Here is a 13830-nt window from a genome sequence, read left to right on the forward strand (position 1 = left end):
ATTTGAAGGCACAGAGCATGGAGAATGATGAACTTCCGCCAGCGGATGGGATGGATTGGAGTGGGATTGTATCTATTAGCAAGTGCAGCAGCATTTTACTATGTTTTTGAAATTAATGAGACTTACAACAGGCTGGCCTTGGAACACATTCAGCAGCACCCAGAGGAGCCCCTTGAAGGAACCACATGGACGCACTCCCTGAAAGCTCGGTTACTCTCCCTGCCGTTTTGGTTTTGGACAGTTATTTTTCTGATACCTTACTTACAGATGTTTTTGTTCCTTTACTCTTGTACAAGAGCTGACCCTAAAACGGTGGGCTACTGTATTATCCCCATATGCTTGGCAGTTATTTGCAATCGCCACCAGGCATTTGTCAAGGCTTCTAATCAGATCAGCAGACTGCAACTGATTGACACATAAAATCAGTCACCGTTTTTTCCATGTGATTACAAAACTGCCACTACTATATGGAGCCTGATCACAAGACTGCAGTTTCTTCACAGATCTCAGGAAGTTGTGGTGGGGCAGAGGCTTTTAAAAAATGTGATTAGGGGGCTATCTTTATCTGAAGAATAATGTATTTTTAGGTAAAGCCTGAGATACAGTACTACAAAATCATGTTGATGACTTCAGACTCTGGAAGTAAAATCATGTCTGTTATTTGCATTCTTTAGAAACTTGAATAAGTACCTGAACTCATATTTTTATTCTACTGTGCAACATAGTGATGATTCAGAAATTTTTCCTTTGGGGAAAAATGAATATGAACATTTCCATTGTGTTTAATGTAAAAAGGTCCAAACATGGTCATAAAATTTAAATTTTATACAATTACTTGGCTTGCTTTAAAATTCTTCAAACTAAAACACCAGTTCATTCTGTTGTAAGCCAACTACTTATGTTTGTTTGCTATCAGTTTGTGAGAAATTGGATAAAGTTATTGAGGTGATGGCTGTCTTGATAAGCAGAATTTGTTCCTCCTTTCGATAATGCTACTGGCATCATTAACTAGCAGTATTAATGCTCTTGGTTTTAAAGAATTCTTGGGAAGAGAATGAATGAACATTGAGAACTCTAACTTACACATAGAAGACAGAAACAAGATGTTCAATGAAAATATTTCGTGCAGTCCCTGTCATGTGAGAGAGTGCTCTGAAAGATGTTCTCAAGTCCAAGTCTCTGATTTTCTTTTCTAGCCTAGGGGCTGGTCTTCAGGCGATCGGTTAGTTGCATGAAGACATGACTCTTGTACTTCCCTTTGCATTCGAAAGTACTACCTCATGTCTGGTACCAATATAAACAACTAAAAAATGGAAGTATTAGATTTTAGGATTTTTTTTTTTTTCTGGGCAAATCAAGATATATTTTTATATAGTTATGTCACTAATACCAGGGAAATGTTTTATACTGATAGATTTTAATAACTTTCTTGGGTGCTGACTCTTGGCCCTGTTCTAGGAGATTTACATGAATTAACTCAATCCAGCAACCCTGTGAGATAACAATTACCTAGATTTTACAAGTAAGGACACTGAGGTGGAGAAGTAACTTGCGAAAGGTCACACAGCTGGTAGGTGGCACAGATAAAGTTATCACCAGGCAACAGATGCCTTCGTTCCTAACCATGTAGCAATATGCAGCATGACAGTCTCATGAGGCTGTCAGCGGCAGTGAGACGGTTTCGCCCAACGGTAGGCCGATGTGAGCGTGCTGAGTACATTGAAGGGTAGGTCAGGCTTAGCTCTGAGGTTAGGTAGGTTAGGCGTATTAAAGGCATTTTTGATTTAGGATTATTTTCAGCTTACGATGGGTTTGAGATGTAAGCCCATCGTAGGTCAAGGAGCGCTGTAGTATGCATGCTGCGGGCACTCTTATTTACATTCTGCACAACAGTTCTACGAGGCAAGTATGTACGGGCAACAGTGCCATTTTACAGGAGAGGAAGGTGTGGAAACCCGAAGCACATAAGAATAACTTGCCCAGGGTCAGAGCAAGTAAGTGGAAGGAAGAGCCAAGACTGGAAGCCAGCATGTCTGGCTTCGGATCTCTAGCTCCATCATTCCATTGTACTGCTTCTCAAAAAAAGGATGATCAAGGAAAATCAATGAGCAGTTTCTTGTTTTATTTGGTTAACTCTTGGGCAGTGACAGTTTTGGAAATGTTTTAAGAAAATTATTTCAATTATTTTTTGTTTTATAAATGAAGTAATACAAAGTTTGTGAATTTATCACTTGTCAAGTACTAATTCCTTTTTATTGAAGTAGACTTTATCTCTTATACTTAAAATTCTAGGATTTTGAGATTTGGTAAGTAAAGGCTGAGCCATTTCTATCTTTCAAGGTCACATTGCCTTGGTTGTTGACATAGTAAACTAATTGCAGTAGGAGTAATGCCGTATTTCTAAATGTAATCATTAAATTTCAGATTGCAGAGTTAATGTTTGGTTATTTAGGAATTATCCAAGTTGGATTATTACTATTTTGTCTATGGCTATTTCATAGTTCAAAGCGCTCTTAAGGTAAAGAGGAAAAGGTGAAATTTATCTCCTAGCTCTATTAGACTAAGGAGCAGGTTGAAACTGATGGTTAGGAGACCTGTGTAGTACAGCAGATCATTTGTTTTATATTCACATCACAATGCAAAAAGCAGTGACCACAGGATTAAGTAGTGAGATAAATGGCAAATATAAGAAGTGCTTCAAAGATTTTAGGAAAGGGACAAGCATCCTATGATCCATAACTAGTCAATGATATTTGCTTCCAGATTTAAGAAAAATAGTTATATCCACAGCGGTTTAATGAGTCATTTATTTGCGATTATACCTGAAATGGAGTAATACCTATTGAATGTTTTTCATGGAAACGTGCCAGTAATTTTAGTTTTTAAACACTGCCAGGACGGGGAATAGATAACTGAATTGCAAGAACAAACATCTAATTCATGGAGCCTTAGTCACCACGTAAATTCACTGATTTTAAAGACATTATCAATTCTAAAGTAAAAATGAGATTCCCTAAGTTTAGAATTGAGTCTATTTCAAAACTCCTATAATTAACAAAAAGCTTTTCTTTGGGGAAGTGGAATCATTAGATAAAGTGCTCCCAAGAGAATCACTGCACCTATAAAATAATCAAACTGGTATGTTTGTTCACCGTGGGTAAAGTCCTTTATTAAGATTATCTAGTGTTGATTTCTTTCACAGTGGTTTAACATGCTCAAGCTCCAAAACACTCGCAGAAAAACTTACAATACCACATGACTCATTTTAGCATCAGGCATGTGCCATCACTGTAAATACAGCATATCTGTAAAGTTTTATGTAATTCTGGGCCATGATTGAGGATCATGCATTAAGTATTTTCATTTTTGTCTAAGGCAGTGAGTGGGTCTGGAACTGTGGCTGTATGTTAAGATCACCCAAGGAAATAAAAAACGGCAGAACTCCTCACTTGAACAATGCCAGGGTCCCTTCTCAACCACTTACATCAACCTCTGGGGGCGCAGAGCAGGCCATCCTGTTTTCAGAGGTCTTCAAATGATTCCGTCAGGTTGAGAATCACTGGGCCATGGGGTTTTGTGCACCATAAAGGCTCAACTGTTACTCATGAGAGCTGTGTTTGTCTTTGGAACAACAGCATCAAATATTTTGCCATAAGTTCATTCCAGCTGTTCAACTTGCCAATGAAGTATTTATATTTTCTTTATTTTTTCCTAGGTTTAAATAGACTTTATTGTTACAAGGGGACCCTACTGAGCAGGGCCTTCTAAACTGACATATGTGGTTCCAAGGTATCACCATGGAGAAATGAATAGGTCATGACTGTAGATGTCGCTAACCGAAGGCCATGATCCAGGCACAGCCAGCCAGGAATGCAGCAGACATGACCAGGACAGGCCTGGGGCGGTCAGTTTGCTAGGTCAGGGAGAGGACGGTTTCACTGTTGCTGCTTGAAGCTCTCCAGGTGACAAGCCCAGCCCCACAGCAGGAGGTGAGCCCAGTGGTGACATCCATGGTCCCGAGCTGCTCCTGCAGCAGCTTGGCATGGACCTGGGCACGCAGCACCAGCAGGCCCAGCCCGGTCGTGTGAGGCTCCTCAGCAGTGGATGACGCCGAGCAGACTGCAACAGCTGCCAGCTGGAGCCCAGGTTTGGGAATGAGGTGTCAACATCTTCTGATTCCAGTTCCTCTCTCCCAGTTTTTCCTGAATACAGTTTTATCAGGTTTCTGCTCCCCACTCTACCAAAACTGCTCTTGTCAACAGGTCACTGTTCATTTATACATAGCAATCTATTGGTCAGGTCTCTATCCTTGAGTCACTTAGCAGTTTCTGGCACACTCCCTCTCCTTGAGATACTTCCTTCAGTTGGCATTTGGATCCATACTGCCCAGTGGAATTTCGTGAAAATGGAGGTGTCCTCTGTGCTCTCCGAATCAGTAGCGACTGGCCACGTGAAATGAGCCTTGAGATGTGGCTAACATGATTGAGGAACTGAATTCAAAATTTCAGTAATGATTTAAATTTAAATAACCACACGTGGCTAGTAGCTACTACGTGTTAGCCCGGTTTCAGATACTGTCCTGGTTTTCCTCCTCCCCACCAGCTTCTGTCTCCTTCGCCGGTTCCTCCTCGGGGATCTGCCCGATTTCTAAATGTCAGCATGCTTCAGTTCTTACTCCCTTGGTCACCTCATCCAAGCTCATGGCTTTAATTGCTGAGACTTATCTCACTGCCTTGCATCTCTCCTGAGCTCCAGACTTGAATATCCAGCTGCCTACTTGATGTTTACCAAGGTGCCCAAAACCTAGCTGCTGATCTCTCTGCCCACCAAAATGGACTCAAGTCCCCTACAGGGCCACTACCAAACTGTTGAGAGGCCCTTTCAAACTGTTACTCCCCTCAAGGACCCTCCTCTAGCTTCTTTTCTCAGAATAAAAGCCAAAGTCCATACCATGGCATACAGAGTCATAAATAAGTGGCCCTTGACCTTTACTTCATTTTCTGCTACTCTCTCAGTCTTTGACTCCACTCCAGCCACACTGGTTTTCTTGCTGATTCTAGAGCACACCAGAAAAACCTGTTTCAGAGCCGCTGTGCTCACCATACCTTTTGCCTGGATTATTGGCCCTGGCCTGGTCCAGTATCTTCTCCAGAACTTTGCTCAATTTTCAGCTTAGTGAGGCTGCCTCTGGCCATCTTATTGAAAATTCAGCATCCTCCTTCCCTGTTTTTCACACAGCACTTACCACACGACTTATCACATGACACGTTCCTATGTTTTGTCAGAATCTAAACTCCACGAGGGCAGGGATTTTATGTTTGTTCATTTTTGTATGCCCCCTGCTTAGAACAGTGCCTGGAACATAGTTAAGTGCTCATAAATTATTTATTGCATGAATGATTTCTCTGTGCCACTGAACACCTCTCTCACTAGACTGCAAAACAATCTAGTTTCACTCTCCAGAGAGAATGAAGGTTAAAGTTAACATTTACTACTAAGTGCATAGCATAATCTGTCACATGTGCCAGATAAGTTTGCTTATTAAGTTTGGTTATAAGCATGTAGTGATATATTTTTTTTAAGGCCAAGATTTAAAGTGAGTCTCGATTTATTTTTGCAAACAGTTCTTGTGATGTTGTCTTGGGGTTTTTCTTACTGATGCAGAGAAAAACATACCACATTCACAAACAAGTAGTATATTTTAAGTGGTGGTTAGAGCCTTGAGAAATTCTAAAGTTACAGTCATGAAGATAATGGTTTTCTAAACCACCTAACATATGCATAAAATGTCACGTCGATCTGTTAGAGCTATGGCGCACAATTTCCACTTTGATGTTCAAGGCAATACCTTGGCCTCGTAAAGCACTCAAACTAGTAACGTGTTTCTATGTTACTTCTATCTCCAGCAGAATTCTTGGCACCAGAGTAAACTTCCGTTTAAAACTGTACCCGTATATGAGCTGCTACTTGTTAAAAGATTTAAACAGAAGCTATTGTCTAGCATTCACTGTTTCCTGGGCCGTGTCTTTAGAGCAGTTCTGATCCCGATCCCAATCCCAAGCACTGGGATAGTCACAGCAACACTGAAATGCGTCTTCTACTTTGAGAGTAATTCACTGGTTTGAGGGCAAATCTTTTTTTTTTTTTTTTTCAGGCGAAGCAACCCTTGGTTGACCTCACAGATTATAAGGACCTGGTCAGTTTACAATCCCTTATTTTTTATGCCTACAGCACCTGGTTTTCTTCCTAAGTGGTCTCCCATCCAAGTACTAACCAGGCTCGACCCTGCTTAGCTTCCGAGATCAGCCGGGATTGGGCTTGTTCAGGGTGGCATGGCCGTAGACTTAGATGACAATTTTTGCAAGGTTAATGCTAGGCACATCAGTTTCAGAAAACAACCTATCTTTTTGTATGGTACCCCACCTCATATTTAGCCCAGTTTTTCTAACCTCTTTACAAGTCACATTCTTTTCCCTATTCTAACAAAGTAGTATTCAAATGGAAAATGTGGATTTTTTGTTTTGTTTTTTAAGTATAGATTGGTTCATTTCTGTCCTGAATTACACAATAATGTTTTAAACTGTTAATAGGGCTTATCTTCCCTTATTAAATTTAAAGCATGACTTTTTAAAAGTAAAAATTGAAAGTTTCACAATAACTTTCTGTATTTGCATATAAAATATATTACAATTTTTTTAAGTGCAAAGAGAGCAAAAAGTATACAACGAAAGATCTCCCTCTCCCAACCCCTACTCCCTCTACCTATAAGCCATCTGACTAGCCTTTCAAAGATGTTATATGCATATCCAGCCAAGTCTCCAATATAGCATTCTAACTCTGTTTTGTATTTTGCTAGTTTTAACATTATACCCTAGAGATTGGTCCTTAAAAAATACATAGAGCTATACCTTGGTAATTTTAATGGTGTCACAAAACGTTCTAATATACTGATGTTTTCTATTTATTTAACTAGGATCTTCTGCTGATGAACGTTTAGGTTGTTTAGTTTTTTGTTACTAATAATGCTGCAATAATTTTGTAAACAGATCTGTGCACATGTGTGCTATTACCTGTAGGATAAATTTCTGTAAGTGAAACTGCTGAGTCAAACAGTATATACATTTAACATTTTGACAGAATCGTCAACTTGACTTTTAAAGAGCTTATACCAATTTACACTCTCACCGTCAATATATTACAAACCCCACATCCTTCCCAGCTCAGTATTGCATCAAAACTTTCGCTCTTTTAATTTGAAAAGTAAAGTAAAAAATGGTACTACATTATGGTTTAAATTTCTTTTTTTTTGAAACGGCACATTTTTTCATTTAAAAACCATGTGTATTTCTTGTGATCTTGCTGTTCCTTTCCTTTGCCCATTTCTGTTGTCTTTCTAACTGGTGCACATGAGATCTGTAAAAGCAATTCTTAGTCATTTGTGCTGATGATACTAAATACTTTCCCCCTCTTTGTCTTTTAACCTTATTTACAGAATGTTTGGAAACTTTATTATGTAATCACATTTACTAATCTTTCCTGTTATGGTTTCTGGCCTTAAAAAATCTTGCTTAGGAAAAGTTCTTCACTCTGAAATTATAAAAACTGTTATTCCTTTTTCTTTTAGTACTCGTTTTTTTACACTAAAAATTTTCAGTCTACTTGAAATTTATTACGTTCTGAGTAGTGAGAAAAGAACCCAACTTCATCAAGAAAATTTGTTTCTCATTTGTTAAAAGTGTTATTTTACAAATATTCATTTTCTGTAAGAATTTTACACTCTACTCTTACTATATACTTAGGTATCCCAAAAATAGTTATCGCAAAATGATTGTAGTGTAATTAATTGCTCAAATCATGTTAATTTTATTTGCAACTATCACTAACTGCATTTATGGTAATAGTTTGAACTTTGCCGTGCTCAAGTACCAACCACAATCAGCTGACACAGGAATTTCTTGTAAACATTTTATCTCACATAATGACTGACAATTAAGTTTAAAAAACCCTAGGTTTTCAGGATCTCTTATATGTGAATCTTATTGCCATATAAGAAATGATATTCTATACTTGTACAGATTGTGATTCCACTGAGTAATAGGTATCTCTTTAATAAGCTAAACAGAAACTGCATAATAAACCGAGGGCCACAGACATCTCTGATTCTCTCATTTAGCAGAAAACATAAACTTTATGTCCTTTAAAAGTACAGGCCTTCTCAATAAAAGTTAAAAAAAGTTCTGAGTAGCTGAAGTAATAATTCTAATATAGTACATTTCATATTATAAGGGGGAAGCCCAGGGTGCTAGGTGACACAGAGACACACAGCACGAGGACTGAACATCTAGAAAGCCAGGAAAGGTCTACTGGAGGAAATGCCAAAACCGAAACCTAAATGAGGAGAAGAGCCAGACAGGCAGAGCAGGTCACTTGGCCCAGGATTTGAAAGGCAAGTTAGTTGCAGAAGCACAAATTCTCTGAGTGTGAACATCTCTAAACTAGGAGAAAAAAACTGATTTCTCTTTCATACTCCCCCCAACCACACACCCTTTTTTTTCCAAAGTAAATTTTTCTTCCTGGGTGATTAAAAAAAAAAAAAAAAAAAGTTCAAACTTCTGAACTATTATAGCCAAACAACCTTGGCCACAGAATTCTATTAAAATAACTGTGACACAAAGTTACTTTTAGAAAAGGTATCTATCTTGCATTTGTCCATATATTTCATTTTAAACTCCATATGTTTGGTATTTTAGAAGATTACTTATCCAAGTGTAGTGTCAAGTTTATTTTTAGGTAGGATTGTGGGGTTGACTTTCCGGCACAGAAGTAAAATTGGAGATGTTACAGAGAGTAACTATGTTCTGCTTGCCTGTGGCTAATGTTTGTCCCCTTACAAGGCAGCAGATTAGATAGATAACCAGGCAAGACATTTCTTCTATACTAGTCCTTCAAACTGATCTCTTTGTCACACATGTGGCTCACTTATGAAGACAGTATTAGAATTAAAATCAGTATTAAAGTTAAGGAAAAGATCAATCAAACCTATAATCCAGACCATAGAACACTGGACCAGAAGCACAAATATCTTGAAATTTCTTTATAAACATAAAGAAAACACAATGTTCAAAAGCAAAGTTTCAAACAAGGAAACAATGTTCAAAAGCAAAGTTCATCTATTAAAGATATGAACTATTTTAACTAGTTTTTTAAAAGGATCGTGTGAAGATAAAAATTATAAATGAATAACCAAGTTGAAGTCCCAATATTAGAGACATCACAAACTGAACAAAATAATTTCTGACCATTTACATACATGGTCCCCAACTTATGATGATTTGACTTTTTTTTTTACATTATGATGGTGTGAAGGCAATACATACACTTTCAGTAGAAACCATACTTTGAACTTTGAATTTTGATCTTTTCCCAGGCCAGCAATATATGCTGTTACTTTCTCGTGATACTGAACAGTGGCAGCAAGATGATTTTGCCCAACTGTAGGCTAATATAAGCGTTCTGAGCACGTGTAAGGCAGGCTAGGCTAAGCTATGATGCTTGATAGGTTAAGTATTTTAAATGATTTACATTTTTAATTTACAATGAACTTACTGGGATGTAAGCCCCATCATAAGTCAAGGAACATCTGTATAAAACTTTTTCTAGTTGGTACTGTTTTGATTACATACGAATATTTATGTTCCAAGTAAAGCAATACTTCTAAAGAAAAGGTATGTAAATTAATTTCCCTTAATAGTATATACTTTGTAGGCTATAGATTTCAGAATATGTAGCTGGGACAGTACTATAGCAATTTTTTTCTTCAACAATTTCTAGCCAGTTTTAGTAAAGAAAAAATTTGCATAATTTACTTTTCACCAGTCTGATCTGACATGCTTCTAATGCTATCAGAATCACCTGGATCAGTGACTGCCAGTGTGCATACTCTGCAGTATTTTCCACATGCTGTGCCCAATTCGATATTATTGCCACTATATGATGGACACCAGTCTTGGCCAACATGGCGTAGCACTCTATTTCAGATTTCCTCAAGGCTAGGCAGTTGTTGGCGAGGATGACCAGATTCGCTTTGCCTTGTGAGATCATTTTCAGTCTGCTTGTACCCCAGCACACTTTTCACTTCTCATAACAAGTTGAAGCCTAGAGTTGATGGACTCCAGTGACTTTTTCATCTTCTTGGCGACCACCATCTTCCTGCCTTAGGTGCAGGAAGCCCCCAACCAAGAGCAGCCACCAAGATGGCTGGGGAGCAAGAAAGGCTATGGTGGTCTTTTAAAGGTTATGCATGTAACCCAGTTCTGCCAGTGGTTAGTGCTGTAACTCAAACACATACTCTAAAATTACTTGTCTCTGAAACAAATCAAAGGCTACAGGATGAGAGAAAATACTTAAGTTACAGTTAACATAGTTTATTTCTTATATTGTGTGTGTGACACACACACACACACACACACACACACATATATGTATATATATACACACAAAGCATACCCCATTTGGCTCTCCTAAGATACAAGTTAAATATATATTCACTGAGTGGTATCATCTCTCAATGTCTGTATATTGGATGTGAGTGTGGATTCAAGGTTTCCTTGGGTTTCTCTCAAGGGCTCTCCTTCATTTATTTCTATTCCCAGTTTTGCTTATACAGAACTGCCATTATGTTTAATATCCAATATTCACCACTTGCTCACATCACTTCTTTGAAATGTTACTGCCCACAAACCATGTACTTTTTTTTTTTTTTGAGAATTGACTGGGACCACTAGCACCAATGGTTATTTTTAATGTGATAAGGAAGATGTTAATATCTTATAATGTTAAATTAGTAGCCTTTACAGTGTTGCCTCTTCTCAGTTTGTAGTATTACCACTTCTAAAACCGTTAAAGTTTCCATCTGCAGTAAGACTATGGGACCCCCTATGCTTTCTTCTACGGAAGACTAAGTTCTATACTAGAAACTGTCACAGGTTGGGTTTCATAGCATTTCAGAAGGCAGGCACATAGAAAGGGCAGAAGTGCGAGCAGATATGGTGAGGAAAGGGGAGGGCCCTGGTGAGAAGTTGAGGAAAGAGATAGGAATTTGTGATTATCATCCCAGGACTCGGGAATGAGCTGCTGACTTAGTTTGTTTAAAGTGCTCAGGGAAAGCCAGATAAAACAGCTCCTGGCCTCACTCCACCCAAGAAGATTCCAAAAAAGACTGCTGGAGACGCATGTGGTAGTTGCCAGAACAACAGGAGAAGAAATATCCAATCGCGACTGGCTCTTATTATGTGCCAAATCCTGTGCTAAATACATAAGGAATTAGAGACATAAAAATACTTAGATGCCACCCATGGCATACATGGAAGTGAAAGCTAAAAGATGCAGACATCGCACGAATGAATTCAATGGTTATCTTAAAAGTAGAATAGTACACCTGAAACTTACTGGATTTCGTTAACCAATGTCACCAAAAAAATAATAATAATTCACTAAAAGTAGGATAAAAATTCAGTTGCCAACCTAAAGGATTTTATACATTATGAAGTGTTCTCTATTACTTCCATGGTCTGAAATTTCTCACTCAAGAAAACAGATTCATCCCTAAACATTTATTACATCTTTCTTGGTTGGAAACAAAATTTATTGTTTTTTCTTTGACAAAACTGTCCCAGCGGTACAAAAACAAATGCTTTTCCAAATTAGAGCACAAGTCTTCCTTAAATGTCAGTGTGTGATAACTAGTAGTCTTTCAAATTTCATAAAAGTTATTATTAAGATGGTGGTTTTGGCCGTTTTGCAGATGGTCCATCTGAGTTAGTTCTGTTATCAATGTTATTTTCATCTTCTGCATCATCTTCATCATCACCTTTTAAAATAAATATTTGTTGTATGACAATATGTTCAATGGTTGAAAGAAATATAGTTAAAATGGTTGAGCTCATTTCACTTTAGGATGAATAAAACCATGCGTATTCCAGATTTTAAAGATGTATCATCAAAAAGATGTATCATCATAGCTTTCAGTAATTTTGGTGTCTAAAACCTTTCCTATCACTTTTTTAAAAGATATAATTCATAGAACCACAAAATTCACTCTTTTAAAGTATGCAGCTTTTGATTTTTATATTCACAAAGTTCTATAATCATCACCACTATCTAATTCTAGAACACTTTCATCATCCCATACTCATTAGTAGTCACTCCCTAGTCCCCTCAGTCCTCGGCAACCATCTACTTTCTATCTCTATAGATTTGTCCATTCTGGACATTTCATATAAATGGAATCATATAACATATGGCCTTTTGCATCTGGCTTCTTTCCCTTAGCATGATTTCAAGGTTCATCCGTGTTGTAGCATGTGTCAGCACTTCATTCCTTATCATTGCTGAACAACATTCCACTGTACGGACAGACCACGTTTTGTTTATCCACTCATCAGTGGATAGGCACCTGTGTTGTTTTCATTTTTTAGCTATTATGAATAATGCCGCTATGAACATTGGTGTATAAATTTTTGTGTGAACCTATGTTTCCAATTCTGTATGGAGAACTAGGAGTGGAACTAGGAGTGGAATTGCTGGGTCAGATGGTAACTTTATGTTCAACTTTTTGTGGAATTGCCAAAATCTTTTCCAAAGAAGCTACGCCATTTTACGTTTTTTCCAGCAATGGGGAGGGCTCAAATTTCTTCATATCTAGCCAACACTTGTTATTGCTCTTTTTGATTATAGCTATCCTAATGTCATGTAGTGGGATCTCACTGTGGTTTTGATTTGCATTTCCCTGATGGCCAATGATGTTGAACATCTTTTCATGTGCTTATTGGCCCTGCATATCTTATTTGGGAAACTGTCTATTCAAATCCTTTGTACATTTTGGTAATTGCATTATTTACATTTTTAGTGTCGGGTTCTAGCACTTTTCTTTAGTACTTAGAATTTAAATTTTGTATGTTTGTTAAATAATTCATATAACATGAAATTCACCATTTTATATCTTATTACTTTTAACAAAGGTAATTCAAACCTAAGCTTTATGGGGATTTCATTAAGCAAATAATACAAAAACATGTCCCCTATTGAAAGATATTACTGCCCCACCATTAGAACAGGTGGCAGTTATTTTTCCATTAACTAACAGACTTAAAAAAAAAATGGCTCTAGCTATACTCTTTCTTGTCCTTATGCCAATGAAAACATTTTCAACAGATTAGAGCCAAGAAACAGGATTTCACTTTCAATTATGTGACAACACCTAATGACCTTATTCATAGAAACAAGCTATTGTCTGAACAAAGTGAAATGTACTGAACTGGCTCCTTCACGCTATCTGAGACCATCAAGATGTTAACAAGATAGAAAGAAAAGGAAAATACAGTTTAAGCTCCTCTGCAGAAGAGTTAAGTCCTGACTCTAATATTTAGTTCTTAGGTTCCTCAGTTCAGGGCAGTCAAAATGTACCTATTTTTGCATTCAAGACAAGATTTGAAAAAATACTAATGCAGTTATACTTCATATTTCTACTTTCAAATTGCATCTACAAAACCGGGATATGGGAAGTATTGCCCAGGTGTTAAGACTTGTTAAACTGCTATCTGTCCCAATCTTCAGAACCTGTTCCTATTCTGCGATAGATGGCAGTCATCCACACGTTTTTAATTTCACACCTGGTAAAACTCCTTTTCAACCTTCGATATCCAGCTCAAAAGTCATGCCCTCTCTGAAGCCCTCCTGGGTTCTCTCGGTTTGCAATAGTTACAGATGTCCCTGGGGTCATACTTCCACTCTTTTTAATAGGAGTGTTTGCCTGTCCAATCCCTCAGCAGT

The 13830-nt window shown here is 37.7% G+C and overlaps 1 protein-coding gene and 2 pseudogenes across 2 annotated transcripts in view; 1 reads left to right on the forward strand and 2 right to left on the reverse strand.

The window, feature by feature from the left end:
* Nucleotides 1-949, forward strand: part of TMEM251 (transmembrane protein 251) — a 3644-nt gene extending 2695 nt beyond the window's left edge. For both annotated transcript variants that reach the window (XM_011373168.2, XM_023538362.1), the window contains exon 2: nt 9-949. In XM_011373168.2, coding sequence (XP_011371470.1) covers nt 9-420 — 412 coding nt within the window. In that variant the 3' untranslated portion in view covers nt 421-949. The remainder of the gene's footprint in view (nt 1-8) is intronic.
* Nucleotides 950-6222: 5273 nt separating this feature from the next.
* Nucleotides 6223-6344, reverse strand: LOC111747370 (annotated as a pseudogene).
* A 2735-nt stretch (nt 6345-9079) lies between these two features.
* On the reverse strand, nt 9080-13824 carry LOC105300798 (annotated as a pseudogene).
* Between the last annotated feature and the right edge of the window lie 6 nt (nt 13825-13830).

The sequence above is a fragment of the Pteropus vampyrus genome, unplaced genomic scaffold, assembly GCF_000151845.1.
Source record: "Pteropus vampyrus isolate Shadow unplaced genomic scaffold, Pvam_2.0 Scaffold219, whole genome shotgun sequence".
Classification (NCBI taxonomy): domain Eukaryota; kingdom Metazoa; phylum Chordata; class Mammalia; order Chiroptera; family Pteropodidae; genus Pteropus; species Pteropus vampyrus.